At 39.2% G+C, this 27,770-nt stretch overlaps 1 protein-coding gene across 2 annotated transcripts in view; it reads left to right on the forward strand.

Annotated features, from left to right (window-relative positions):
- The window catches only part of LARGE1 (LARGE xylosyl- and glucuronyltransferase 1), a 275,554-nt gene that overhangs the window by 118,827 nt on the left and 128,957 nt on the right, over positions 1 to 27,770 (forward strand). For both annotated transcript variants that reach the window (XM_053942747.1, XM_053942748.1), the window contains 2 exons: positions 11,913 to 12,214; positions 18,406 to 18,488. In XM_053942747.1, coding sequence (XP_053798722.1) covers positions 11,913 to 12,214; positions 18,406 to 18,488 — 385 coding nt within the window. The remainder of the gene's footprint in view (positions 1 to 11,912; positions 12,215 to 18,405; positions 18,489 to 27,770) is intronic.

The following is a 27,770-nucleotide window of genomic DNA, read 5'->3' on the forward strand; positions in this document are numbered from 1 at the left end:
TAGAGTCTGATCACCAAAAATTTGTTGTAGCCCTTGGATGGATATTTGGCCATATTGAAGCTAATTCTGAAAGCACTGTTGACTTCCATGAACAACTCATTGCTATTTAATACAACTTTAACTTTTTCAAATAATCTAACTAGCTACCCTTAGCTTATTTATGTACTGTTGTTGTGGGGGTATTTCTTCTGCCATGACTGATTTTTACATCTACTCTGTTAACACAATCTGTGTTTCATTTCTGATGTCATAGCCATGACATGTAACCTACCATCTGTATCACTGCTGAGATGTTTCTTTCCTCTGCAAAGTGTGGTAGCAATTTTGATATATATGGTACATGATGATCTGGTATGACATTTTTCTTCATGAGGACAGGAAACTAACTCCTGCGTTATTTTATCTCTTGTCATTAGTGAAGATAAATGTCATAACACTGATCAGCCTTCATGTGTCCTGAACATGCAGTTATTTGCATTTTCACTTCACTTGTCTTTGGGACTGAAGTGGCTGAAATGACAGTTGCGGCAAATGAAGTGCTGAGAATATGTGGGGAGAAAAGAAGACTCAATACTGAAAGATATTAATAAATTTTGCAGTGTTAATGTCATCAGATGAATAACACTGATGTTTGCTTGTGTAATCTTCAGATACATTTATAAAGAAGAGCAATTACTGATCTGAATTTTTTTCCTTTGCTACTTGACTTTATGTACGTGTGCTCATATCTATTGTTGTTGGCTTGAGATCTCTAAGATTTGAAGGTTTTTACAGATCTTGGTACTACTAAGGAAGAAACGCTGTGGTGCAAAATTTGTTTTTTTTTACTTACTTCTTTATCCTTGAACAATCCTTGATGCTCAGTCAGTGTTCAGACAGTCTGCTTTTTCAGCAGCCTCAATCAAAATACCTGCACATGGTTCTCTGATGGCATCTCTGTGCCAAGGGAGATTAAGGGATATAACAAGCTTTTGAGCAGGTTTCAGCATCACCAACCAGCCTGAACTAATACTGCAGCATTTCTGTTTATGTGCTGAAAGTCTATTTTTGAGATAGTGTGTAACACTGCTACCAGGTGACTTGCAGCAAAGCACACAAATTTTATTAACTAAGTTTTAAACCATTACTTTAAAAAGAGAGGCTTTCCTAGAGGCTGACCACCTCCATTGCCTTAGATCTCCCTTTTTCAACTCCTCTCCCATGTTTACCTAAAGCCAAACTTTTGGTTTACTTTTGCTTTATATTTTTTATCATCAAAGAAATAGATCTTTTGCTTTACTGTTCATTGTTGTCTGATAAAGAAACCATTCAGATCTATTAATAATAAGCCTACAATAGACTCAAACCAAAGTGATAGGGTAGCGACATGGAGGCACAGGTAGTTGTGTTATAGCTTCCATAAAAGTCTTCCCAATTCCTTTTCATGTTTCCTCATCCCTAAAGGATGTGCCTCTGAACTCCATGGGTATTAAGCAGATCTGGGCATGCGTTGCCAGTCATGGAATTATGAAAACCTGGAGAACTGAAGAGAAAAATGTAATCTAGGCATGGTGTGTGTTTATCTGTATTCTTGACGCTGCAGTTAATCAGGGGGGCATGGCTATTACTGATGAATGAGTATCACATTCAGGAAATGAAATTCTGACCTGGAGGAAGTAATATGAGAAAAAGCTTAACAGAGAATCACATAATGATGCTGATTTTTCCATTGCATCTAGAGGTCACTGGGAGCTAATGGACCAAATCTGGAGTTACTGTGTGTCTTTAAAGGTGACCAGGCTACCTTGTCACAGACCAGTTGTTGCATGTTTTTAGGTTGTAAGGAAGTTAAAGTAAATGTTTAGAGGAATGTGCAAAACTGTCTTTTGTATTCTTCTTATTCTGTTTGAAATGAATTCTTTCCTCTTGTGCAGGGTTAGGAATGTTTTCCACTGTAGCTTGTAGATGCCAGTGTGTGCAAGTGCATTTCTTCTGAATGGTTGGCCTGATGAAGGTGAGGAAGGATATGCAAAGCAGACTCTCTTGCCCAGGTTCCCCAAATCCAAGAGCTGTACAATCAGGAAGTGCATTATAGCATCCATTGTTGCTTCAGCAGGGAAAGCGTGCTTTACATATGCAAATTCTGCTCAGAAGTTTAACTTAATAATTATCAGCTGAGCCTCTATTGATGAGCAGCTGAGGCTAATCACCAGCAACAGAATTGAAATTAACTACTACTAGGTTTGCATTGGTCATGCTTGTCTCTAGCTTGTGGTTACTGTGGCAATACATGTATTTATTTCTTGTACTTTCTGTCCTTTTCAAAAACACTGTAAAATGGTGTATTTTAGGCTTTTCCCCTTCCTTTCCCCTTCCACACTTTATTACTGAAGAGGAGCCAACATAGAATAGCTCCAGTCTTTTACATTCCATGCCATGAATGATAGTCACAGTACTGTGTACAGCTGCAGTGACACTTCTGGGCACATGCTTTACCTCAGAGAGCTGTAATGGCTGCCTGCTGCTGATTATACATTCTGCTATATCAGGGCCAGTAGTCACCTTAACACAAAGCTCACACCTGAACAGAGAAGAATACCTGGGTGTAAGATATCCAAATGGTTAATGAAAAAAGAGATGCTGCTTCTCCATAGGAAATTTTCAGATTAACAAATCCCATTGTTTTCCCTCCCACTCCTGCTGTACACCAGGGAAATTCAGCTGGCTACAAATACTTACCCTGCAGATATCATTCATATGCCTTTTCCTAAGTGTGCTTTATTATTCACATCACACTCCTACAGGCCCTCCACAGCTTCCCTTCTAATTATTCCCTGCTTGCCCATTCCTATGAATAACCAGTGGCATTCACCCACATTCTGCCATTTAAGGCGTTTAGTAGTCCATCCTACTATGAATTGGATTTATCATTTTCCAGGAGCTGCCGCAATTTATTTAAATTCATCCAGATTGAAACTCTAAAGATTTATAATTGAGTTGCAGAAGGTTTCAGCTTCAGGGCACAGGCATCCACCAGGCAGTGGTTGTCGGGGAGGTGGTAGAGGGGAATGCTTCAGGGCAGAGGCAATTGGGCTGGCTCTGACCAGCTTAAGCTGAGTTGGATGTGTTGCACTGCAGGAGGTGAGAAGCTCTGTGTGACCCTCTGGGTCAGCTTAAGCTGTGGGAACGGTAACCTCTAACCGAACGGGGATTTATGTCTGTAACTGACCTAAAAGAGCTCATTTATTTGTACCCCACGTGTATACTGCTAATTGTGATGAGGTTGTTTATGACAAAAAGTCCCTGCTAAGGGATAACCAGGCATTGCTTCTGTAGAGAAGTGTGTTTGCCAAAAACTCCATGGGCAACACTTCAGGACGTGGTAGCGTGGTCAGAGGACAGAAGGGGCATTGACCCTCTCCTCCTGTCATGGGGTGCTCTGCAGTGTGCTTGTTGAGTGTTGTTGTAGGGGATTTCCCTGCAATACACCTTCAGGGTCTACACATGTGAGTCTTTCTGGCTGTCACATTGGAAGTCTTGACCTGCCTGCAAAGCTTTTGAGCAGAAAGAGAATACCTCTCTACCTTTGGGGAGATGGAGCTTCCTCTTCTGCTCTTTCTCCCCTGCTTCCCATCTGCTAAAGAAGTGGTTTGCCAACGAAATCAACATCTTTACAGGAATGGGACTTGGAGAAAATAACAATTTGTCAAGCGCACAGATGGCTTATTTAGAATCTAATAGGTATTAAGACATTATTTTCCCCAGGCTTTACTCCTGATATTGATAATGTCTTATCTTTGCCAAGTTCCCCTCTTGATAACATGTTATCTTTGTCAAGCCAAGTCCCTGATAAAATCTTATTTTCCCTCAGTGCTCACTCTGATAAGATACTATTTTCTTGCATCTCTGCTGCCAGTGGAAAGGAGGGAAATGTTATTTTTAGTCCTTTTCTTGAAGAGGCATATATATTGCCAAGGCAATGCAAAACAGGGAAAGAAAAAATGAGAAGAACAAACAAACAAAAAAGTTACTTTGTTCTAGACAAGGAAATGGCCAAATATTTTGAGACTTATGGGCCCTTGTTTTGAATATGCTAATAAGCCAACATTCATAACTAGCTAATGAGTCAATATTTCTTTTGAAAAAACAAATGACTTTTTAAAAAGTCACATCTGTTTCCAAGAAGGATGTTTGTGTTTAGATTTTCTTTCCCTATTTCTTCCTGCATTCTGTTGTTTATTTTTCTTTACCTGGTGTCTTTTACTGTTTACCATCCCTATTAGAGAATCCCTATCAGAATTGCATTTGCTCAGCCAGCACATAAATAGCTCTCTGCAGCTCTCTGCACGATGCCATCATTGATGGTGCAACTGCAAACCCTTTCTGAAACACAACCCCTTCCCCATTTTGCCTGCAGAACAAATGCAGCAATGCAGAGAAAGTGGTTCTTGAACCACTCCATTTAGTTAATTTAAGAGACTGGAAGTCATGTCATGAACAAGGCAGGGGACAACTTTGTAATTTATGAAGTCAAATTTGCCCTGAGGAATTGTTTCTGTCTCTACCACTGAGTTCATTACATGGTGTTCATAAAACAATGCTATTGCAAGTGGCTGCTAAATACATTTCCCCCCATTTCCTGGATTTCCAACTTGCAGACTCCTGCATGACAGAAATGTTAAGCTTATGCCTGTTGCATATGTAGCAGTCCTCTGAAAAATTGGAGTGCACAAAAAGTGATTATTTGTTGAAAAACTGTATCAGACTCATCTCAGCTGTGCATCTGAAAATGGTATTTTCTGTGAGTGTTAAGGACTCCACAACTTTTTGCTTGACTGTAAAAACAGGACTGATAGTACCACCTTTCCTTTAAATAACTTTTAAAAAGATGTCACTGATCCCTGTGCTGTGTTAAGATGCATAGTAATGAACATCATAGGCCAGTGAGGGAATAAATACGTCTTTTTTTTCATAACAGGATAGGTATGTGTGGTCACAAACAGAATGATGAGCTGAAACAACCTGCTAAATAGCTGTGATCACCATCCATTCTATGCACACAGTGATGCTGATATTCTTTGGATATAAAGTGGTGATCCTGCAGGTAATGATCCTGTCAGCAGACACAAGGGAATGACAGTAAAGACTGAACAGGAGACCATGATTCTCACATTTCCAAACTTTTAAGTGTTTGACTTCAGTGGATGCTTGACCCTGGCTGGACACCAAGTGCCCACCAAAGCTGCTCTATCATTTTCCCTCTTCAGCTGCACAGGGAGAGAAAATATAATGAGGAGCTCATGGGTCAAGACAAGAACAGAAAGAGGTCAGTCACCAATTACTGTCACAGGCAAAACAGACTCAACTCAGGAAAATTAATTTTATTTATTACTGATCAAATGACAGTAGGGTAATGAGAAATAAAACTCAATCTAAAAAACCCACTTTATTTTCCACCTTCTTCCCAAATTAAATTTACTTCTGATTTTCTCTTCCTCCTTCTTGTAATGGTGCAGGAAAACAGGGAATGGGGGTTGTGGTCAGTTCATGAAATGTGGTCTCCTTGCTCCTCACGCTCTTCCCTGCTTCAGTGTGGTGTCCCTCCCATGGGAGACAGCCCTCAACAAAGTTTTTCCAAGAGAGTCCTTCCCATGGGCTGCAGTTGTTCATGATTTGTTGCAGCATGGGTCCCTCCCATGGTGTGCAGTCCTTCGCCAACACTCTGCTCCAGAGTGACACCCTGTCACAAATCCCACCAGCAAGCCTGCTCCAGGGTGGGCTTCCTCACAGGGTTGCAGCCTCCCTTGGGCATCCACTTGCTTGGCATATGGTCCTCCACATGTACCTGTGGACCTCCATGGACTGCAGTAGCACATCTGCCTCACAACGGTCTTCCCACAGCTGCAGGGAAATCTTAGCTCTGGTACCTAGAGCACCTCCCTTCTGCACTCACCTTGGTACCTGCAAAGTTGTTCTCTCCTGTATTCTCATTCCTCTCCTCTCTGGCTACAATTGATTCTGTGTAGTAACTTCTTACCCCTTCTTTGTGGTCGCCCCATAGGTGACCACTGTTTGTGATAGGTTCAGCCTTGGCCAGCAGCAGGTCCATCTTGGAGCCATCTGGCACTGGCTCTCTAGGACATGGTGAAAGCTTCCAGGAGGTTCACATAGAGGCCACCCCTGGAGCCCCTCTGCTGTCAAAACCTGGCCAAGCAAACTCAATGCACTTTGCAAGTCTGGTGTTCTGTGGGTGAAGGTTTTTTGTGTATGATATGTTTAATTTCTGAATCCACTGCTTGTAGAGTGCTGTTTTGTTCAAGGAAAGGACACTGAGAAAAGAATTTCCCTGTATATGGACATCAGGCAATAATGTGATTCTTTAAGTAAGGCTGACCTTCAGTGGAATTAAATGGTTCAGGTTTGGGTTCAGTAAACCACGTTAATGTGTTCTTAAGTACCCTTAACAGCAGTGGAATTGAACACAAATTTAGTATTTAAAGAACTTGCTGAAGTTCTTCAGTGTGATTACTATTGACTAAGTCCAAGCCTGGTGGTTGATTGGCATCTTCAGTGCAAACAGTCTCTCCTAACTAAATAACATGTAACTTAACATGGGTGTTGTCCATGCCAAATCCTGAGAAGCTCTTAATAGTGATGGGAGAAGTTCTTCTGTCAGAGCTGAGGAAACTGGTTTGGACTGTATTAAAAGGCTTGGACGTTATTTCTTGTGCTGTCTCTGTCAAGTGGACATCAGCCTTCAGTGCACTTACTGTGACATCTCTCAGTGTTAAAAGTTTCTACCTCTGACACGTGAAAAGCATCAGCTTGTAGTTGTCTCAGTGTTAAGATGAAGAAGTTCTGTGCTCACAGACCTGAATTAAATTGCTTGATCTATGTTTCACCGATGAAATGGTTATTTGGGCAAGGTTTTCTACTTCCAGCTGAGATCACACTGCAGTGTTTCACAAAAAGCTGTTGGAGAAAAAAAATTGGTAAGTGTGAGAATAGGCACTTTGTGGTGCCTTAGCACCTACTCATGGAGACACATATCTAAAGTACCAAAATGTCAGCAGAAAGGACTTAATTCATAGCTGCCCAGATAGCCAGGACCTAGCAGAGCAGCCAGCTGAGCAGAAGTGCTGGAGTACTAAGGTGTCAGGTGATTAAAACTGAGCTAGAACTCCAGAACAGAAGGGATAGTTTATCTGCTTACACCAGGTTTTTGTGTCTCTGTAGTCCTGATTGCAGTCCTATTTTTCTTTTCCCTCAAGGTCTGTGGAGTTTTCCACAATGGTCTTGACTTGGGAAAAAATAGTTGTGCAATGAACTTGAAATGATTTTGAGGCTGTATCAGGGGGAGAATAATGAGTGTGGTTGCCTGCTAACCCATTTCTTTCTGCAAAGTACTGACTTTTGGTTAAAATTCTTAATGCTGCTAATCTTCAGAGTGGGCACAGATAATGTGAAATGGAGGAGTATCTTGTATCTCTAGTCAGACTGAAACACTGTCTCTGGGCAGCATGACTTCCTCTTACCTAAGAAGCAGCCTAGAGTTCACTGCCATTATTTAGTTCATTTTAAAGGCATTGTATGCTGTTAGGCAGGAGATGAGTAACAGCTGAAACATATAGAAACCTCTAGACCATGTAAAGATGCCAAAACACAAGTAGTTTGTGCTTTCTAGCAAACTAAATGTTAAAGGTTTTTAAAAACCCTCCCAAAACATGCTCCATAATTTTATGGGCCTCAGTTCCTAATGCAATTCTAAGCATTTTAGTTCAGATCAGGGTTGTCTGAAAAACTTGGGATCCCTGCTTCTGCACTTTTCTTCTCTGAATCAGAGAAAATTTTGCTTTCCTACACTCTGCTTCTTTCTCCCTTACCCAGTTAACCCTTGGATAACTGTTCTTTTTTCTCTATGGCTCTTTCCCTGGTAACTTTCCAATGCCACTGGGTCCTTTTCAGGACTATCACCTCTCCCAAGTCTGGTAACTACAAAACAAGGAATTTGGCTTTAATGCCTATTCTTTAAGTTCTATATGTAAGAAAGAAAGTGCCACTGGTTCAGTCCTTCTCCTTTCAAATGAATTATGCTGGATTGCTTTTTGATTATTTTGTCCAGTGTCCTAAGCACGCTGCTTAATAAGTATTAATGAAATCTGTTACCTTAAATCCAGATGATTTCATATATGCAGAAACATTCAATAATCCATAGAATTAATAACTTATGTACTGTCAAGTTTTCTGAATTGTTGGACCTAGTGTGATAAGTCATTGATTGCTGTCATCCATTAAATAATTATTCAGCTTTGTGTTCGGGTTTTGTTTTGTGGACAGTGGAATTTTGCAGGTCTTTGTAGGTACAGTTGCATTAGCACAAGTCTGAAGTAAAAGTCTTGACACAGAAAAAAATATTAAATCTGAAACTGCCAAAGTTCAAAAACAGAGCAATAACCCCAAATGAATAAAAAATAATAGCTTTATTATTATTACACCATTCAAAAGTGCACTACTTGCTTCAGAGCACAGTAATGTTCCTTGTAGTGCTCCCTGGGACATCTTCAGTCCCAGAGTCAGGCCATCTTATGTGTTATGTTATTTTATTTTGATTTAGATTAGATAAAAAGTGCCTAGATACCAGCTCTGAGCATTCTGCCAGTTAGTATAAACTATAAAATTCAAGTGCAGTGCAATCAGATTAACTCTTCTACCAAGCAACACACACAATGAAACATCAGTGGTCCCTAACATTTATCCACTTATTCCTTCTTCAGAAGTGAGATGAGATACACAGAACTAAATCAAATAGTATCTTGCCACAGCCTTGCCAGCCTCAGATGTGCAAAAATTATGTGTTATACAATGTCTGAATTTATTAAAAATATTACTTTATTTCTGAGTATTAAGATCAAACTCTGTTCACTTTTGGTTTTATACTTTTATTTCACATGAGTCCTGGAATTGTCACATTATCATTTGCAGCAGAGAGCTGGGATGTGAAAATATACCGAGTACATGATACACCTGAGAATAGTGAGCAGTATTAGTAACAAAACATGACTTGTCCAGCTGTATGAACCCTGAAGAGATCATTCCAGAAAATATCTTAGCAACTTGTAATAAAACATAGATCATTTCTGTAGTAAATGAATGCATTTCAGATGAAGAGCCTAGCTAGTTGTTTAATTCCTGAAAGGATTTCCTTACTTCTTTTATAGACCAGCAGAAATAATTGCTACTGAGAGAACAGTAGTGGAGTTACTGGCATTTAAAGCCAAGGCTTCATAAGCACTGAGCTGGTCTCATTAGCTGCTGCAACTTCAGTCTGAGGCAGTGAGGTGATATTTTCTTTCAGTCCCTTTCTCAGACTATGCTCTTTCTTCTGAATACTATGTAGAAACAGTTGAACTTTTCTGATCAGTATACCTACAATGGTTCAGATGTACAAAATGGTATCATTTTCTAAAAGATACAAAAAACTTTTAAAGTTTTAATTCTGGCAAAGCAGCATTTAGGATCTATTGATTTATGTCCGTAGAATAGTTAAAGATATGTTTAATTTTTTTCCATATTTTGAAATTTTGATGAATGTTGTTCTGAGATTCACTTCCATATTTTGCTGCTTTTTCTGGTAATTATTTTGAAAGTAACAGAATTCAGTGACAAAGACAGGAAGTGATGAGTTAATATCTGTGTCTTGCTGGATATTCACCAGGTGAGGAGTTAAGATAGCCAGTGAAATCTTTGGCTAGATTTGCAGTGTAATTGTGTATCTGATGATAACACAGGTTCGTTGTTCTGTGGGTGAGCAAAGGTACTGTTTGTCTTTTTATCTGAGAGCGTCTACACAGTACACTCCTGCTGTCCAGTAATGGGGATGCAATAGAATCACAACCAAATGAGTCTTAGTTTTCTTAGCATGAGTATCAGCAGCTGAGAAATAACACAACTTCAGTTTCAGGCCCTCCAAGCTTGGTGGAGAAAGATAACTCAGTATTCTATTGCATGTCTAATTGTAGCATGGCTGTGTCCTTTGTGTTGACATTTCTATATTGCTGCACTCATTATTTTCAGGCTTATCAAATATCTCATTACATTTTAATAACTATTTGCTGGAGCATTTGAGTTTCAAGATGTCAGTGGCCAAACTCCAGAATTTGTCTTGAGATTTTTTTCAGTCTCAGATTTATCCATAACCTTTCCTAATGGTAAATTAATAAATTACATTTTTTTTTGTAGAAGATAGTCTGCAAGAAAATGCAAGATATTCTATCCAAATGGTGATAAAAATCAAGATAATGATTTATATGCATAACAGGAAGTGTGTATATCTGTATAACACAACAATGTAAATTAGAATTGAGGATTTGATTTCCATACCAGTTTTTTCATGAAGTCAGTTTAGAGGACTGCTCATCATTCATGTAAATGTGAAACAATGAAAAAGAACAAGCAATGAACAAGTCTTTATAGCAGAGAGATAGTTTTGAGTCGGTAGGTGAAAAATGTACTAATTAGGGAGAACTAAGCAATAACTGCATGGTTTCCATTTTATAAACCACTCAGGCTGTTACTTGTTTGATAAAATCAATGGGACTCTCTGTACTGGAAAAATCATTAAATAGCAAACACGTCCCTTTACTTGGCACTGATGAGGTCACACCTTGAATCCTGTGTTCAGTTCTGGATATTGAGGTGCTGGAGCATATCTAGAGAAGAGCTGTGAAGCTGAGGAAGGGTCTGGAGCACAAGTCCCATGAGGAGAAACTGAGGGAGCTGGGGGGGGTTTACCCTGGAGAAAAGGGGAGACCTTATTGCTCTCTAAAACTGCCTGAAAGGAGAGTGTAGCCAAGTGAGGGTTGTCCTCTTCTTACAGGCAACAAGTGACAGGATGAGATTAAATGACTTGAAGTTGTGCCACAGGAGATTTTGTTGAATAGTAGGAAAAAATGACATAATAGCAAAGGTGGTCAGGCATTGGAATAGGCTGTTCAGGCAAATGGTAAAATCACAGTCCCTGGAAGTGTTCAAAAAACATGGATGTGGATATGGACGTGGTTTAATGGTGAACATGTTGGTGCTGGATTAACAGTTGGACTCAATGACCTTAGAGGTTTTTTTCAACCGTGCCGTTCTATAATTCTGTGATTTAATACATGCAAGTAGAAAGTTACATCAGAGAAATACTTTCGTATAAAATACTCACCTATCATCACTGCAAAAGAATCTCTTGCTCATGATGACACTGTGGATAACTCTTACTTTCTTTTGCTTTGCTTCAGTTTGATTTTGATTGAACATTTTTGAGCTGCTTTAGTTGAAGATGTTGCATTGAACTTATTTAAATTTTTTTCAAAATTCCACTGAGTCTTTTTAAGCCAAAATACTTTCCAGAATTTGGCCCACATGTGTATTGAACATTTCTGTCCTGAACCTCTTATTTTTCAGCAAGCACATAATACTATGTTGCTGAATAAAACCCATCTGTTCCACACATGTGAATCAGCTGGGGCTACTGTTCGGCGCAAAAGGGTTGCCAAAATGCTGTCATTTGACTGTGGAGGAAGTGGGAATAGGAAAATTATTTCATCTTGCATACATTTCTAAAATATATTTAACTGTATATTAATTGTCTTTGAATGAAATCCTCATGTTCTTGACTGTCTTCCCAGACTAAAGACTGGCAGGCAGCCCTATGAGAACAAAGAAATACATGCTTATCTTTTGGTATGGTTTGAAAATTAGTAGGACCTGTAGCTCGTAGAACTCAGTATTTGTCCAAGTTTACCATGCACTTAAGCATGGCTTGAGAGAGCCAAGTCTGCATAAAACATGGCTGTATTTGAAGCGCATCTCTGCCTCACAACACCAACATTAAAGGAAGATGCAGCTGGTGTGTTCTGACACAAGTGCTCTGTTTCCTTGTGGTGCAGATGGGAAGCCGGTGTCGCTGTCCCCACTGGAGTCGCAGCCCCACAGCCCTCGGTACACAGCATCGAGCCAGCGGGAGCGCGAGAGCCTGGAGGTGCGCGTGCGGGAGGTGGAGGAGGAGAACCGCGTGCTGCGCAAGCAGCTCAGCCTGGTGCAGAGCCGGGGCCCCGCGCACCACCGTGGCAACCACTCCAAAACGTACTCCATGGAGGAAGGCACGGGCGACAGCGAGAGCCTGCGGGCTGGCATCGTGGCGGGGAACAGCTCCGAGTGCGGCCAGCAGCCCGTGGTGGAAAAGTGTGAGGTAAATACACCAAAGGAACGTGCTGGAAACAAAGCTTGGTAGATGTGGTCCTTTAAGGATGTTGCAGATCCCCATTTCCTTCCTCTGAAACCTTTTCCTCCAAACCCAGCCTCTTAAAGATCTGCTGTGTGCAACTTTTCAGATAATTTTTTTATTATTCTTTTTAAAAAAACCTTTAATATATTTGTCATTGGAGTATTTTCTGAGTTACCATATCATCACAGCTTTTTGTCTTTTTCGTTCTTGTGTCCCCAAACCTGATATAAAAATCAAAGCCTTTCTTCTAGCTGACTTCACTACAGCTCTGCAGATAAAGACCTTTGGTGAACTGACCCCGTGTATTTTAAATAATAATGTCTCCAGAGTGCTTAGAAAAGCCTTCTTTGTTTCTGTGCCTATATTGAACCAGTTCAGGGTTCACGATTAATTAAATCTTGGCTCGTGGCACCAGTCTGTGCTTTTGACTCACTTTGAGGAGTATATCTGGATGTTACTGTGGGAGCAGGTGCTTTGCGTGAGCCATACACTAGCAGTGTGCTTGGCTGCGGGGAACAGGCAGTCTCCTTCTGAGACAGTTTTGGCGTGGTTGGTTTAATTTGGTTTTCCCCATTTTATGTCAGTACTTCTGTGGATGTCATCCAGATACTTAGTTGTGAGATGTCTGATTGATGACAGGTCCAAATATGGATAGATCCAAAACAGAAAGCCTCACTTAAAGGCCTTGTGCCAATCCCAGCTGATAAAGTTATCGAAAAGAACTTTCTCCATTTATTTCTACAAAGAGGGTAATACCGTACCACCTTTTATCTTGCTTGCTGCCACTTAGAAGATAAAAGTTGAAAGAAAATTAGTGTGAGGGGAAAAAGAAATCCTAATTATCTCTTCATATAAATTCTATTCAATGAGAAAATATCAAATACAGTTTGAAAATGAACTACTGCTTTCCAGTTGGATATCTTTGTCCATCAATGTAGAAGAAAGGAAGCAACATTATTGTAAGGAGAGGGAAAAGGAGGTTTTTGTTTTTCATTTTCCCTCCTCCACATAATGAGGACCTGATTTTCCTCACTGTGCGATTTTCGGCATTCTTTTTAATCAGGCCATCAATCAGCAAACCTCACTTTTCCCTTATTATTATATTAAGGAGTGGTGAGCTGAATCTCAGTTCTTGGTTGTTCAATGTACCAACCAGTCTAGGACACAAAAATAGTAGCTTAAAGCAGGGATAATTTAAGTGACCTTACAGTTTATAATGTGTTTTGCCAATGAGTTTACTTGCTCAGTGGGGTTTAGCACTCTGCTGGAGGCAATGCTTGTATAACTTACGAAATCTCACATTATTTGCCATCCCCCTATCTCACTGCACACTATTTTGATCTCAGAATAACTTCTTACTCTTCTCTTAAGGAATTCACTCAGTACCTCAGTTACAGCAATGGAAGTTAAAATGAAACTTCCCTCCTACCAGGTTTGCTAAGGGTCTCATCATCTATCCTGTTAGTGTAGATTCTTGTCCTGTGTTTGTGTGAGGAGCATCTTGATGCCTTTCATTCTCTGGTTACTTTGTGTTTCAGATGTGTAAACAAAATTTTTTTAGCTTCTGACCCTGGAATATATCACAGCAAGAGTCAACAAATTGGGTAGTGAGAAACAAGGGTTCTTAAGAAGAAGACTCTTGCTCTGGTGGAGACTAAGAGTGCCAGGAATGGGTTGTTCATTTCATTGAGTCTGTTCTTAGAGATTTACTGGTGATAACATTTCACAGTCTGATTTGGGATGGTCTTTAATGGTGATTAAAACGTTTGAAAATGCAGTTACAATGAATGAACATTAAATCTCTGATAAAGCATAATCTGTGATATTGTGATCTGTATCAAATAGCTGTGAGTTTGTTGCATTCCAGCCACAGCTTCCTACTCTTGTATCACAGGAGAGCTCTTCTGATGCTTTAAAATGGATCAGCATTGTACTGCAAGAAAAAAATCAGACATGCAGACAAGGGCCTTCTCCCTTCAGTGAGCAGATGCCCATCATGCCTTCCCAGTAGTAGACCATTTGAACACAAACCTTGGAAATACAAGTAAGCATAGTCCTTACACAGGTGTCAGCACTAACAACAGTCTTCAGAAGGAGAGTATAATGCCAGTGAAAGTTAACAAAATTTTATGCCTTTTTCTTACAGTGTTATCCCAGTATGTTTCCAGCTTGTGCCTCCCTAAACTGAGCAGTTACTTGAATTGTGTATTTATAAATATTTTTGAAATAGATTATATATTATGAAATTGATAATTAGCAGTACAGCATTTACTGGCTTAGCAAGATACTTAATATTTCAAACATTTTTAGAGGCATATTTGTATTGTTCCTGTTCTCAACAGTGTTGTTCAGTAGGCTGAAGTGTGTAGTGCTCCACAGCCATCAAGAAGAGATCCTCACTAACATCAGCAGTGTAACACATGTAAAGTAGATGTTATCTGCCACTGGGAAAAAAAAAACACAACCTGGAAGCAAACACAAGTATTTTGTAACATACTTGTAGTATCTCTTAATCACGTACAACAATTATTTATGAAGGATTAAATATCTGCAATGGAAAGCCTACTGGAAAATCACTGAGGTATGAAATGTCTTACCAAAGATTATTTTTAACTCTAAGGACTAATACAGATTTTTTAAACTCATTATTTCATCATTCCAAAAAGTAGCCCAAGAAGGAAAATTTATTATGTATGCTCATCTAGGCACTGTATACTCCTCATTGATATGGATCTGGGGCCCAGTTCTTTGTGTGGTTTTGGATATTTTCTTCACATTAATATTATCCCAGAACATGAAATACTGCATTTAGAAACAGGTTTTTCCTGGTCTGTAGTGGCTGAGGTAAGAGTTTTGAGCTACGTTAGAATGCACCTTGGTATGACTTAAACTCCCTTTCCTGAAGAAGCTTAGCTTCCTTAAGTGCCTTGAAGCACCTACACCTGAGTGCTTCCTAAACAATTTACAATTAAAAATAGTTCAGTTGGTGTTTCTGATCCTCAGCCTGTAGGGAGAATGTTGTGATGAACTTCCACAGTGTTTTGATTACCTCTCCATATCTCTGTGTATAAACAGAGGAAGCATTCATTGACTCTGTATCATCAGGTGTATTGTCATTTCATTTGTTGCTGCAATCAGTTACATTATCCAAAAGCATCTCCAGTGCTCCAATGGACCTGAGCCCAGACTCTTGCAGCAAGTGGTGAACATGTCCATCACTCACTTTAAAGAGATCATTGCAGGAGGATGGACACTTTGAATGCTCAGTTTGGTCCTGCAGCAACTTCAGAATATCCAGGCTAGAGTGTGACTAGTATTATCTAAAACTATCATGGAACGCCAACAGTAAAGGGGCAAGTGTAGAGCCTTGGTGTGAGAAGTTTGGGGGGACATATTGGGCCAAACAGGCAGTCTGACACTTGTAGTGGGAGTTGGAGCATTATTTGGGCATGTGGCTTTAGTCCTTGGTGTCACTGCAGTCATTGAGTCTGGAAGTTGTGTGAATCACAGTGACCAGTTCTGGGATGAGGGATACACTCTTCCAGCTATCTGCAGATGGATAAAAGGAGTTTGGGAGAGGTGTCAATTTTCAAAATCTGAGAGGTGATGTTTACAGTAGTATGCTCAGGAGGGTGCAAGTTATTTCAAGTGCTTATTCGAGCCATATCTTGTCAGAATCTGGGTATAGCCAGCTGCTCTCAATCCATACATGCATTTGGAACAAGAGTGGAGAAAACTGGAAATAATGTTTTTCCCCTTGGGATGCAAACATCTGCAGACAGTTCAGGTTGATGACTTCATTTGGCTTATCTGTTTCTCCACTGACTTTGTTTAACAGTTAAACAATGAGAGAGAGGAAAGTGGATCGGGGAAAGGAGAGGAATAGACTGTGCCTTGAAGCACGCTGCAGGAAAAAACTTGGAAAGAGAAGGTCTTGATTTCTGTTCTCTTTAAGGATTATTGCTCTTTTGTTTAACTGATTGCAGGCAGGAATAGAAGTGATATGTGATATCAAACACCACAGAGAGGCTGAGCAGAAGGTACATGGATGCCTGTGTCTCTGAGCTGGAAGAGAGTATTCAGAAGCGTAGTAAGTGCTGCTCTCACTGTGTCCTGGCTGAAGCAGCGTCCAAGGCAACAGCAGCTACTAGAAGACAGCAAGGAATGCATGCTTTCAATTCTGAAACAAACTGATTTAGTAAAAGGAGAACAGATGTGGGCAATAACTTGACAGAGTAAACTCTGATTTGGAGTGCAGTTGTAAGGTAGAGAGAATGGCTTTGAGGAGAGCTTTTCTGGCAAGTGTACATGGTATAAAACAATGCTGATAGTATATGACGGTGCTATTATGTGGAAACCCCTAAAATGTTTATTTCTGGTCTAGTGTTTCTGGCCTAGTCATTTTCAAGTGAAATGTTTAAAGCAAGGGTGAAACTGTTCTCAGTTAACTGGATTTTAATTGGCACTATGGGGAAGGATCTTGGGTCTTCCACAAGCCTGGGAGGGGGACCAGGTGACAATGAGAAAGGAGGCAGTATGTGTAGGATCAGGAATCAGTGCACCCACAGCAACCCGTGCCAGTGAGTACAGTACAGACTCCTGCTGTAATAAAAGTCATTAATAAGCAGCCTCTGTTCTCCCCTCTTATCACGAGAGAGAAACACAATTGATTTTTGCCAAGTGTTGAGTATGCTCAGCTCCCATTGACTTTAACATAAATTTAAAGTGCTAATACCTCACAGAGCTGTTACCAAAATGTACTGCAATATCTTTTCTTTCTCACACCTCTCTGGACAGACAGTTGTCTTATTTATTTAAGTCCTCTTAAAACATCAGATCTTAAATATGGCTGAACTTGTGAAGCACAGCAGGGCTGGTGGCAGCTCTGATGTTCATGTGGATGTTCTACAGTGGCACAGCCACTTGGCAGTTGTATGATTCAAATTGTGCCTTGTACCAGGTGATCTTAATGGATGGGGCTGTGGGCTCTTCAGATGTGCCCAACACATGGCACTTCTTGTGTAAATGTGCTTCTGTTACAAGCCAGACTTTGGGAATCTGTGACTATGTGAGGAGACAGAATTCCTCATTTGTTCTCAGCATAGTGGAAAATGAGAGCTGTATGTGTGAGAAACCAGCTAACCGAGCTTCAAATGGAAGCCAAATGAGGCTTCCCTGCAGTTTCACAGCTGTGTCCCCAATGGCAGCTTTGTGCTGACAGCACGGTGAACTCTGCTTCATTTCTGTGACCACTAAGAAACAGAAGATCACAGAACCTGGAGTCAAAACTTGCTAGGATTAATTTTTTTTCCCCTAGGGAGCAGAAATGGCTACTTTTTAAAAGCAGACCAGAATAACGTAATAGCATTTTTCAGATTAGTGCTCACTGGCTAAATAATGACTCGTAGTGCCTTTTCAATTTTCCCTTTCCTCCTGAAAGATGAGGAAACCTCTGCCTCATGTTAAAAGGGAGGTAAAGAGGCACAGAATAAATGATAATTTACCAATGTCATGAGGTGGAGAGAATGTATTTGTGGGGGTTGTGTTTAACTTCACATTAACGCTGCCAGAGCAGCCTATGCTGGTAGTCACAGGCAGGGAGGTGGCCACTTGCCATCACAGTGTCCCATCGCATCACTGGGATGCATCCAGCCCTGGCAAACCAATAGTCACAGTCATGTTCATCCATGAGAGTTTGCTCACCCTCTCCATAGGGGCTTTGCATAAGACAGAAATAATACATTTCTGAGATCATATCTGCTTCTAATTATCAGACATAATTTTAAACCTTACTTCAGAAGATTAAAAATGTCTGTATGTTGGCACACTCAGGATTTTGTGTGCTGCTTACTTAGGGAGGATGTGTGTACATACATGCACATGTATGTCTTAGCTAATAAATGCAATTCTGTTCAAACATCTGATGTAATGGAGTGATAGTAATGACTTTGGAATGATGATGGTGCTATAACTCAATTAAGATGTTTTTAGCAAACTGCCTCAAGTGGGTTGCAAACAGCTGCAAAACACCCACTCAAATCCCTAACAACTGCAGCACTAAACAACAGTGGTGTCATGTGTGTGCTCTCCTTAACAAGTGACGAGCACAGGAACAGGCTTTAATTTTTGTTCTTTTTGTTCCTTTTCTCCCACAGACTATCCACGTTGCCATTGTCTGTGCAGGGTACAATGCCAGTCGGGATGTTGTCACACTCGTCAAGTCTGTCTTATTTCACAGGTAAAGGTAGCTTTCTTCTCCTGTATGTTGTATATCTGATTATGACTAAGTGAGCCTTTTCTAGGTTTACTATCTTACTTCAAAAGAAGGTCAGACTCCCTTCCTTGGTTCCTTTCTCTTTTTAAGGAATGATGCATTTAATTCATTACCATCTCAAATAGATTTCACCTGTGTGAAGGTTTCTACAGTGAATAAGAGGGATCAGAGATCCACCTGCTACTCCTGTTGCATTTTGGGAATAGGGACCATATCTATCTTCACTGTAAAGCATCTGAATGCTCCTGAATGCTGTAAAATAATGATAATGGTAATAACAGTGTAGTAATTCATTTAGCCTATTTCTGGTATCAGTTTATGGCACAGGTGTAGATGATAAATTCACACTGGTTTCTTCACTATCCCAGCTTCCAATTTTGACATTTGTTTTTGAAGTAAACCTGCTGTTACAGTCAGTATATGCATTATTTCATTAAATTCAGGTGGTTTATTTTGGCTTTGGAATGGCTGCTTACAGCCCTTCAGAAGTTTTTGCAGCCTGGTTTTAGCACAGTTAGCTCCCAAAGTTGAGAGGCATAAGTGTATGATGACAACAAAATAACCAATTCCCTTAATAGACAGCATCTCCAGAAAAAGTAAATTCACATTAAACTATGTGTGGGTGTATGTGTGTATCCATTGTCCAGTTTAGAAATGTCTCTCGGAGATGCTTTCCAATAATGTTGCTGAAAGTGGATTAAAATTAGGGAAGTGATCAGACTGTTTGACTCAAACAGGATAAATAGACTAGTAAAATATGCTTACAGTACAAACAACTTATTAAGGAGGTAGTTTCAATATGCTGGTTTTTTGGAAAGACAATTTTGTGCAAGTGTGAATGACTTTTGTTCCTATCATGTGGTAATATCTTCTTGCAGCTAGCAAGAATGTGGCATTTCAGTCCCACACTTTGCTCCTTATGTTTGCCTCCAGTCTCCTGCTGGAAGCCTTAGTAGCCACTCCCTGACAATGGTTTTAGTACACCATTTTATCATTTTTGGTACGATTCCTGAAATAATATAAATGCTCACCTTGTCCATGAAAAAATAAGTACTGTTTAATCAAAATAGGAGAGCAGCTTCCATTATCAACATACAGTCTTTTGAGAAGTAGCATGTTCATGTTAGATGAGGGGTAGGACCAGAAGAACAATGCTCGAAGAAACATAAAAAAAGCAAAGAACCAGTAAATATCCATTTCATTCTCTGTAGAGGATTTTACTGAATGTTAAAATTCTGGTAAATGGCAAAACTATATCTGTTTCCAATTAGAAGTTTGAATTATTGAGTGTAAACTGGGTTTATATTGCAAGGATGTGGGGAGGTTTTGTAATTTTTTACTTGTTGTTTCTAAGGGATTTAATGGAAAATCATATTTTTGTGGTGACATGAATTATCCTAGTGGTTAGCCTCTCCCTGTTTTTCTATCCTAGTACTTGCATCCATTTTGAGAAGACTTTAGTCTCTGTGTTTCCAAATGTTCTGTAAATAGTAGGAATCTCACAGCTCAGAGGTTTAAGCAACCTCTCTCTGTATTCTTTAAAGGAAATGTCCCTGTTTTACTTAAGGCATTCCTCTGAGCAATTAGCAAATTAATAAACCATACTGCCATGTAATTCAATTATTAAATAATAATAAATTAAAATTATAAAACAAAAAAGGTGATTAATATTGGTATTTCTAAGTCTGATGGATTCTGCCTCTGTCAAGAAAATACTGTTGTTTGGCCTGCACTACTGCCCATCTCAAAGGATTTTTCGAGCTCAGCAGAGGTGGCCAAGATAAAGTCCAGTATAGCTAGTGAAACTTGAGTACATTCCAGATAACCTATCTCCCTTGTTTGCTCAGAACATACTGAAAGACATATCTAAGTCCATTCCTGCCTAGAACTAGCATTTCTCACTAGGTATTAAATTGTTTGCTAGAAAGAGAAGATATTCTCAGGAAAGAGACAGAGCTTCTTACAGACATTTCTTTCTTATCTTCTAGAAAACACAGGCTTCTTAAGCATCAGTTGATGCTATGGCTCCATGGCCATGCTTCAGTAGCACTCCTTTCTTGGATCCTTATCTTCAGAATGGCAGTTGTGTAGAACGATGCAGAATAAGCAAAAAGAAACAACAAACTAAGCTGAATATTGATTTAGAACTAAGTTTCCTTACATTGGTTGCCATGTGCAAACAATGCTATTTTGGAGACCACTATGCACTTCAGAAATGGTGATGGTTGGAAAGGCTTCTTTCATTGCTATTAGCCATTTAATTATGGATTAAGGAATGAAGGATGGAGATAGGTCATGATAGTGCATTTAGGAGGATTGAGTTAGGAGAGTTGGAAGTGGTTGGTTCAGATAGTCAGTGCTTCATGGTGTCAGCATCAAGTTTACCTCTGACTTGAGGGTCCTCAGTGAAAACTGGCATGGAGATGTCTCTTCTTCTGACCCTAAATATGCACCAGGGAGTGCATCCTAGCTGGCATTGTCCAGTAAGCCAATCAGAATAGACATTTGAAAGGTCTGTGCGCTTCTAGTGGAGAATTTTGCTTAACAAGACGTTTGCTATCCTAATCTCTAACTTAGGCTACTGGTCCTTCATTTATAGGATCACCACATTCAATCTCAAATATAGTTTTGCAAGAACAGAAAAAATATGCTGCCAAACTTATTGTCATAGAGATTTTGTTTTTTCTTCAACACATCCTGAATCTAATGTAATGGTTAAACAACTGACCCCTCAAAGCAGCCAGGCTTAATATCCTTACCTGTCCTCCTGCCCCTCAGCTGGTGTTTGTTTTAAGATACTGATTTCAGTGAATCTATCTGGAATGCATGAAGATGTCCTTCTTTTGGCATTTCTGTACAGGTTAGCAATTAAGGCATGTTTTAGCATGCATTTTGATACAAAACTATATACTTAAATTGCCTGCTTCCATAAGAAATCCCTATTTCTCTAATAGAAAAGCTCTGAGAAAAGGAGGCCATGTCAGTCTAATCCCAGGGAGCATTAACATATTTGTTATACCCCCAACTTTAGCTAGAGTACTAGATAGAAACACAAAACAGCAGGAGTGCTGGGTCATTAAGGATAAAAGCTACAGGATTTTCTATAGATGGAGTGTGCTGTCTCTTCTCTCTTGCATGAATGTACAGCAAATCCTGAATATTGAACATTTCAGCTCTCCACAGGCCTAAAACACCAAGATTTGAGTCATACCATATATATTATGAGACTTAGGCAAGCTACTTGTTCAGACCCTTTGAGAAACCATATCTATCTTCAGGTTCCAGAGAGTGGGAAAAGGAGAGGAAAGGGGTAGTGTGATTGATTCCACATAAGAGCACCATAGTTCAGAAATGTGTTTCATTCCCAGTGATAAAGGAGCTTGATTCCAGTTTTGTCTTTCGAAAATGTGTGCTCCAGTCACAAAATGCAGCAGCTTTTAACACCCAGTTTGACATAACTGACAGTCTGTTCTCAGGAGGAGACTCAGCAGAGCTGGGATAGTGTAGGGTTTGCAGTCTGATAAATATGTATTGGCAGTGCTGCACAGAGGGAGGCTTGTAGAATGAATACTCAGTCTTACTCTGCAACTTTGCTGCTTTCCTTTCTTGCACATCTAGTTCCCAATTATGACAGATTTATAAAGCCTTTGCAGGGCTAAAAAAAAATATCTCTGAGTTTAACACAAGCCAATCTCATATCACTGTGTCCTAAGAGCAGCCTCACTTTAGTTGTTCCAAACCAAAAGACTAAACACCAAAAATTTATTATATTGGGTCAAATAGGCAGAATGAAGTGCAAATGGAAACAGTAATTATAGTGGTATGCTAAAAAGTACCTGCATTTCTTTTTCAAAATTGAAGCAGTTTCCTGTGGCTCATAACCTTCCTTGAATCTTTTGCAACTATTCGTCCAAGTTACATTGGTGGTTTTTCAATGTTTTACTCCATTTCTGAAAATTGCAAACCTTAGAGTGCCACAGAAACAGCCCACAATCCAAGTTACATATTAAAAAGATAATTTCTCTCTCTGTTTAGGTAAGTCTTAACTTGAGTAAGAGCTAAGATAGTTTTTAATGTGCCCTTTTTTGAAGACATGCCTAACACTATGTTTCATTTGGAAACAAAGAAAAAAACAAACTTACACAGTTATAGCATGTTTCTGGCAGTTAGGTTAGCCTGACAATTTGTAAACAATTAACTTCTCTTTTGTGCTAGCAAGTACTGGGTTGGTTTTTTGTGCCCTTCTTTTTTCCCCACTGTGTCAGTCCCTCTTCTTCGCAGGAGACGCTGCATTTACTTCTTTAGCTGTACTCCCCATCTATAATACAGCAATAGTGGCTTAGGAATGTTTGGGCTTTGTGAGGAATGTAAACAAAACCAGACAAATGCTTTTTAATAGGAAGTTGCCTCTTGGCTTTAAGAAGGCTGCTTGTAACCTTAAAGTTAAGTGTATGTCTGAGCATTTTTAAGAACAGGATATGAAGCTGTGTTACTGAATGCTGCATGAATAATGATTTTTTTTTTCTTAGAACAAGTAGAATAAGACAAAGCAAATGAAAATCTAAATTAAATTAAAAGGATGACATGTAATTTCCAAGTAAAAGTCACAAGTCAACACTGGCTGGTAATTAAAGCTTATATAATCTAATGGCTATATTCCATTGAGACCACTTTGCCTTAATGGAGTTAATTTGAGAATTCAAAACTTCTGTCAGTGTTTCCAACTTTTCTAATGTGTCAGTCTATTTTTTGGGAGGTTATTCTGGCAAAAACCATAATACGTGACCTGGTTTCTCTGGTCTATATAAATACATCAGTAATACACACTTTTTGCTTTTTCTAGCTGTCCTAACAATAGAGGCATAATGGAGAAAGCAATGTTTTAAAAAAATCTGCCCATTATTTACTCTTAGTACTTCACAAAGAACTTCTGTAAGTAAACACAAAACAAGAAGATTCATGAGTGATGCAGCAAGTGTGTGTTTAGGATCTCTCCAATAGTTTGGGGAGTATTTTCATCAATACTTGGGTGTGAAGTGGTATAAAAACATCTTGAAGATTTTCGCATTAAAATTTTTCTCCTAAGGGAGAAAAAAAGGGAGGGATTGTCATATGGGCATTAGGAGAAAAAGTTTCCCAGACTGTCTTTTATAATTCCTGTTTGAAGTTCTTGTAACCATTTGTTACAGATATAAAAGGTACTACCTTGTTGTGCTTCCCTCAATAAAGTATAGGTTTTGGAAATAAACCCCCTGGGCTACTGACCTTTTTATATTCTTAGAAAATAAAATTTCTCTGTTGCAGAGAGAGAACTGTGTAACCAAGCAGCCAAGGAGCTGCCTTTTGAATTACTAACAATTGAGCTATGGAATAGTGCAGAAGGGAAGAGTAAGCCTTGGTTCACTACTCCCTTTTTCAATTGTAGATTTCTGTATTTAACTCTGTGGCGGTGGCTCTTTGAAAAGAAAGGACCACAAATGCTTGAGCAAGCAGATCATAAATCTGATGAAGAATAAGAAGTTTTGAAATGCAAGAATAAGACATCATGATAAGAAAAAATGAAGAGAAATGAGTACCTTGGAATAGACTTCTAAATTCATGGCCTGACTTTTAAAAAATTGACTTCTTTTCATTTTCATAACTTTGTAGGACCTCGGCAATTTTGAAAATGAGGGCATTCATTCAAACTCCTATATTTAGGTCTAAGAGCCTATATTTAAGCATCCATGCTTGAAAACCTTGGCTAGAATCTCCCTTTGTTCACTTTTGAGGAAAGTAATTTAGGAAAATAAATGTGTGTTCTTTACATATGGTTTACTCTGTCAGATAGTGTTCTTATCTTAAGATAAGTGGCAATAAGTTAATACAGGAAGATTTGACGTTTTCTGAACAGAGTACTTAGAACCTTAAGTTTCTACTTGATGGGAAATAGCCATATTTTGGAACTACATTTTACCATGTTAAGACGTTAATGCATCAGCATTTTCCATGTAGCAGAAACTGTAAAAAATTGTAGTTGGTAGAAATTCAAATGTTCAAAATCATTGAAGTAAATAAGATTAAGTATTTCTGGACCTTGTGAGAAATTCTATGGCTGTTTCAATACCTGCTTCTGCAGTAAGGAATCTGGAATATCTGGGACTCATAGTTCTGAAACCTGGGATACTAGAAATATTTATTCCTAAACAGATTAATTCACATGAATACTGGGGATTTTTCAAAACCTGTTAGTTTTGTGGGAAAAGTTGATCACAGTTGCCATATGTTGACCCATGTTATTCCATAGTTGAATATGCCGTCCCCATTACAGCATAGTGATTTCTATCAGTACAAGATACAACCAGCCTTTATGTGCATTTTTTTAGTTCTCTTGAAGTGCCCAGTCGAAAATGAGCAAAACGTCCAAGTTTAATGAAATTCAGCTTTCAGTGGAATCCTTCACAATATCCTGATTGTCATCCCCAATTCTTGGAGCTAGTGATTCAGTCATGATGTCAGATAATCATGACATCCCTTTCATATATCTCTTGAGAAAAATTTCTCATTTTGCAGAATCTCTTCTGTATTTTTCATAATGAATGTTTGTTGATCTTCAAGCTTCTAAACTTGTTTCTTAAACACTTTGAAGCAATCCATATATTTTAGGCTTTGGATATTGCAGGCAGCAGAAGAGGTGAAAGATGTCATCTGTGTGTATGCTAGTATGGTTACCTTCAGAAGGTCTTCCAGCTTTGAGGCTGCGCACTGTTGGCTTTCAGCACCATGCTAAACCTCACATTTCACAGAACTGAAATTTCGTCTGGAGTAAAATTTTCTGTGGCTGATGCACATTTAGTTGTAGATGTCATTAGGTCACTCTACTGTTTTGGGGATATATTTTTGTAAGTGATAATCTTTTGCTTTGCCTCTGACACACTTTTCCTTCCAGCTGAATCTTTACCATGAGGCTAACAACTTGAAAGAGATTTCTGTGTGGGAGTACAGCTATCCTTTTTTCTTTCTCCCAGTAGGAGATGAGCTAAAGTAAATGTCACCCACTTGTTCCCATATAAGTTTCATACACTCTGGGTCATTCAGATAAGTATAAACTGCTACTGAACATCTGAGTGTCTTTGTGTCAGATTTTTTCTTTTCAACTAGTCTGTTTCATCTTGAAATATTTTATATAAACTCCATTTAACTAAATGATCATTTGAAAGAAGACAGAGCTTTTTTTTAACTGATTTTTTAGTCTTCTTATTCTACTTAGAATAGAAGATTTAAAAAAAACAGAATAAAAAAAGGGAAGGAAATTACTGAAGAACACCAGCTGGGAAATAGTCCTACCAGAATCCAGACTTAGCAGAGGGACCTATGTGGGATGTGTGTGTTGATATTGAACATTTATTTGTCTTGAGATACTGCTTTGCCGGTACCCAAAGCCACCGGTGTTGTACTTTGTTTCTCTTGGCCTTGTCTCTACTAATGAGATGTATTTCCTGATCACTGCTATTTCCTGATTTTTTCTTGGCAAGGTGCCTGGTTACTGCGGAATCTGCATGAGCCAGGATGTCCTCTTCTACTCTCCTGCTGGGCTGGTGAAGCAAATGTAATTGCTGTGATCCCTTTAGCTTGGTAATGGGACACTCCGCAGCTGGCAGCTTGTGCCTTTCCCTCTCCCCTCCTCCCTCCAGGACAAGCTGGAGATTGAAAGACCTTTGTCTTTTGAAAAACGTGTTGTGGCTTAGTGTTTTGGATATCCTTGAAGGCAGATCAGCTGTGGGTTTATTCTGCCATCATGATTAGCTCATATGTAAGGCTTCCACGCAGCCCTTTCTGCTTTTCCTGTACGCACATAATGTGATTCACAGTGTCCTTGAAGCCAATACAGCAGCTTCACTGGCAGCCCCCAGTGCTGGGCTGGATCTGCAAAATCCAGTCATACATTGCTTCTCACAACACTCTCCTCTTTCTCCTGAGGGGTCTGTTAAAATACTATGAACAATCATATGTATTTTTACGCTTTCCTGTGGACTTTGTTCAGTGGCAAGCACTATTACTCATCAAAGCAAGAAGAGAAACATTAAAGAGGAAGGCACACATTTTTCATTAATGTAGAAAATGGAGGAAAAATAACCTTCTTTTTTGGGTTAAGCCCAAAAATGTCATGGAAGTATATTGGCCTGAATTAACATTGTTTTCCTCACTTCTCATTCACACTGAAGAATGTAGTAGTATCACTCATCTTCTGCTTTAATCAACATCTGAAACTAAATACTTCTCTTGTTAGATGAAAAATACCAATTAACAAGTACACTCATTTAGCTTTACAAATTCCATAGAAATAAGAATCCACTATTCCGCTCTAGGGATCAAAGAAAGGTTGATCCCATGCTGAAGTCTAAACAAGCCATTTTTCTTTCTAGTAGTTTTTTCAAAATCTGTCCTTTTCTGCTGACAGAGAAAGTTGCTAAGCTTGGGGTAAACATGGAACACTACAATTTGTGACTAACTTCCATTGGTAGGTTTCCCACCACAGAAATTAAGATCAAATTTTGTTGCTTACTGTCCCTCCAAAAGGGAGAGAGGTTAAGGGAATGAAACAAGGTATTTATAGTGTTTAAGTTCACATTAGTATAGAAAAACCCATACACTTTGTCAGAGCTTGCCACTCTTACTGATACTGGCTTCACGCATCTTGTTTTGAAGCTTTTCAGTTAGCCCAAGTCCTGTAACTACAGAGGTGAACCCCGATCTGGTGATTTGAAGTAAAATGTTTCCTTTCCTCCTGCCTTTCTTTGACCATTAGGAAGAAGGACCTGGTGAGATTTGCAGTCTTCATTCTGTTCACTATGCCAGTGAATAGCTAGAAGGCACTCACCTGAAACATACAATTTTGGCTTCCTATGAGACAGCTATTGATTCCCCAAGATTGCTTTGTAGAAAAGTTCTATATAAACTCAAGGGTCCCAGAATTTCACCTCATTCAAATTATTATATTTAACCTAAGATAGTCTTTTTACCACAAAGATAAATTACAGGTTCTCCTAGAAACTGAAATAATCATTTCCATAGCTCAAGTCCCCGAAGGGATATTAACTTGGTCTTTTTTTTTAAGGAGCTGGTGCACAGGACAAGACTCTTAGGTGTTATAAATCATCACATTCTGCTGGAGTCAAAGGATCTGTGTGTTCATAGCCACCCAGAAACTGACTGAGTTTTGTGTTGTGGTCATGTGTTTTCAAATTGTGTCTCAGCATTTTGGCC

This window comes from Vidua chalybeata, chromosome 5 (assembly GCF_026979565.1).
Source record: "Vidua chalybeata isolate OUT-0048 chromosome 5, bVidCha1 merged haplotype, whole genome shotgun sequence".
In the NCBI taxonomy this organism is placed as follows: domain Eukaryota; kingdom Metazoa; phylum Chordata; class Aves; order Passeriformes; family Viduidae; genus Vidua; species Vidua chalybeata.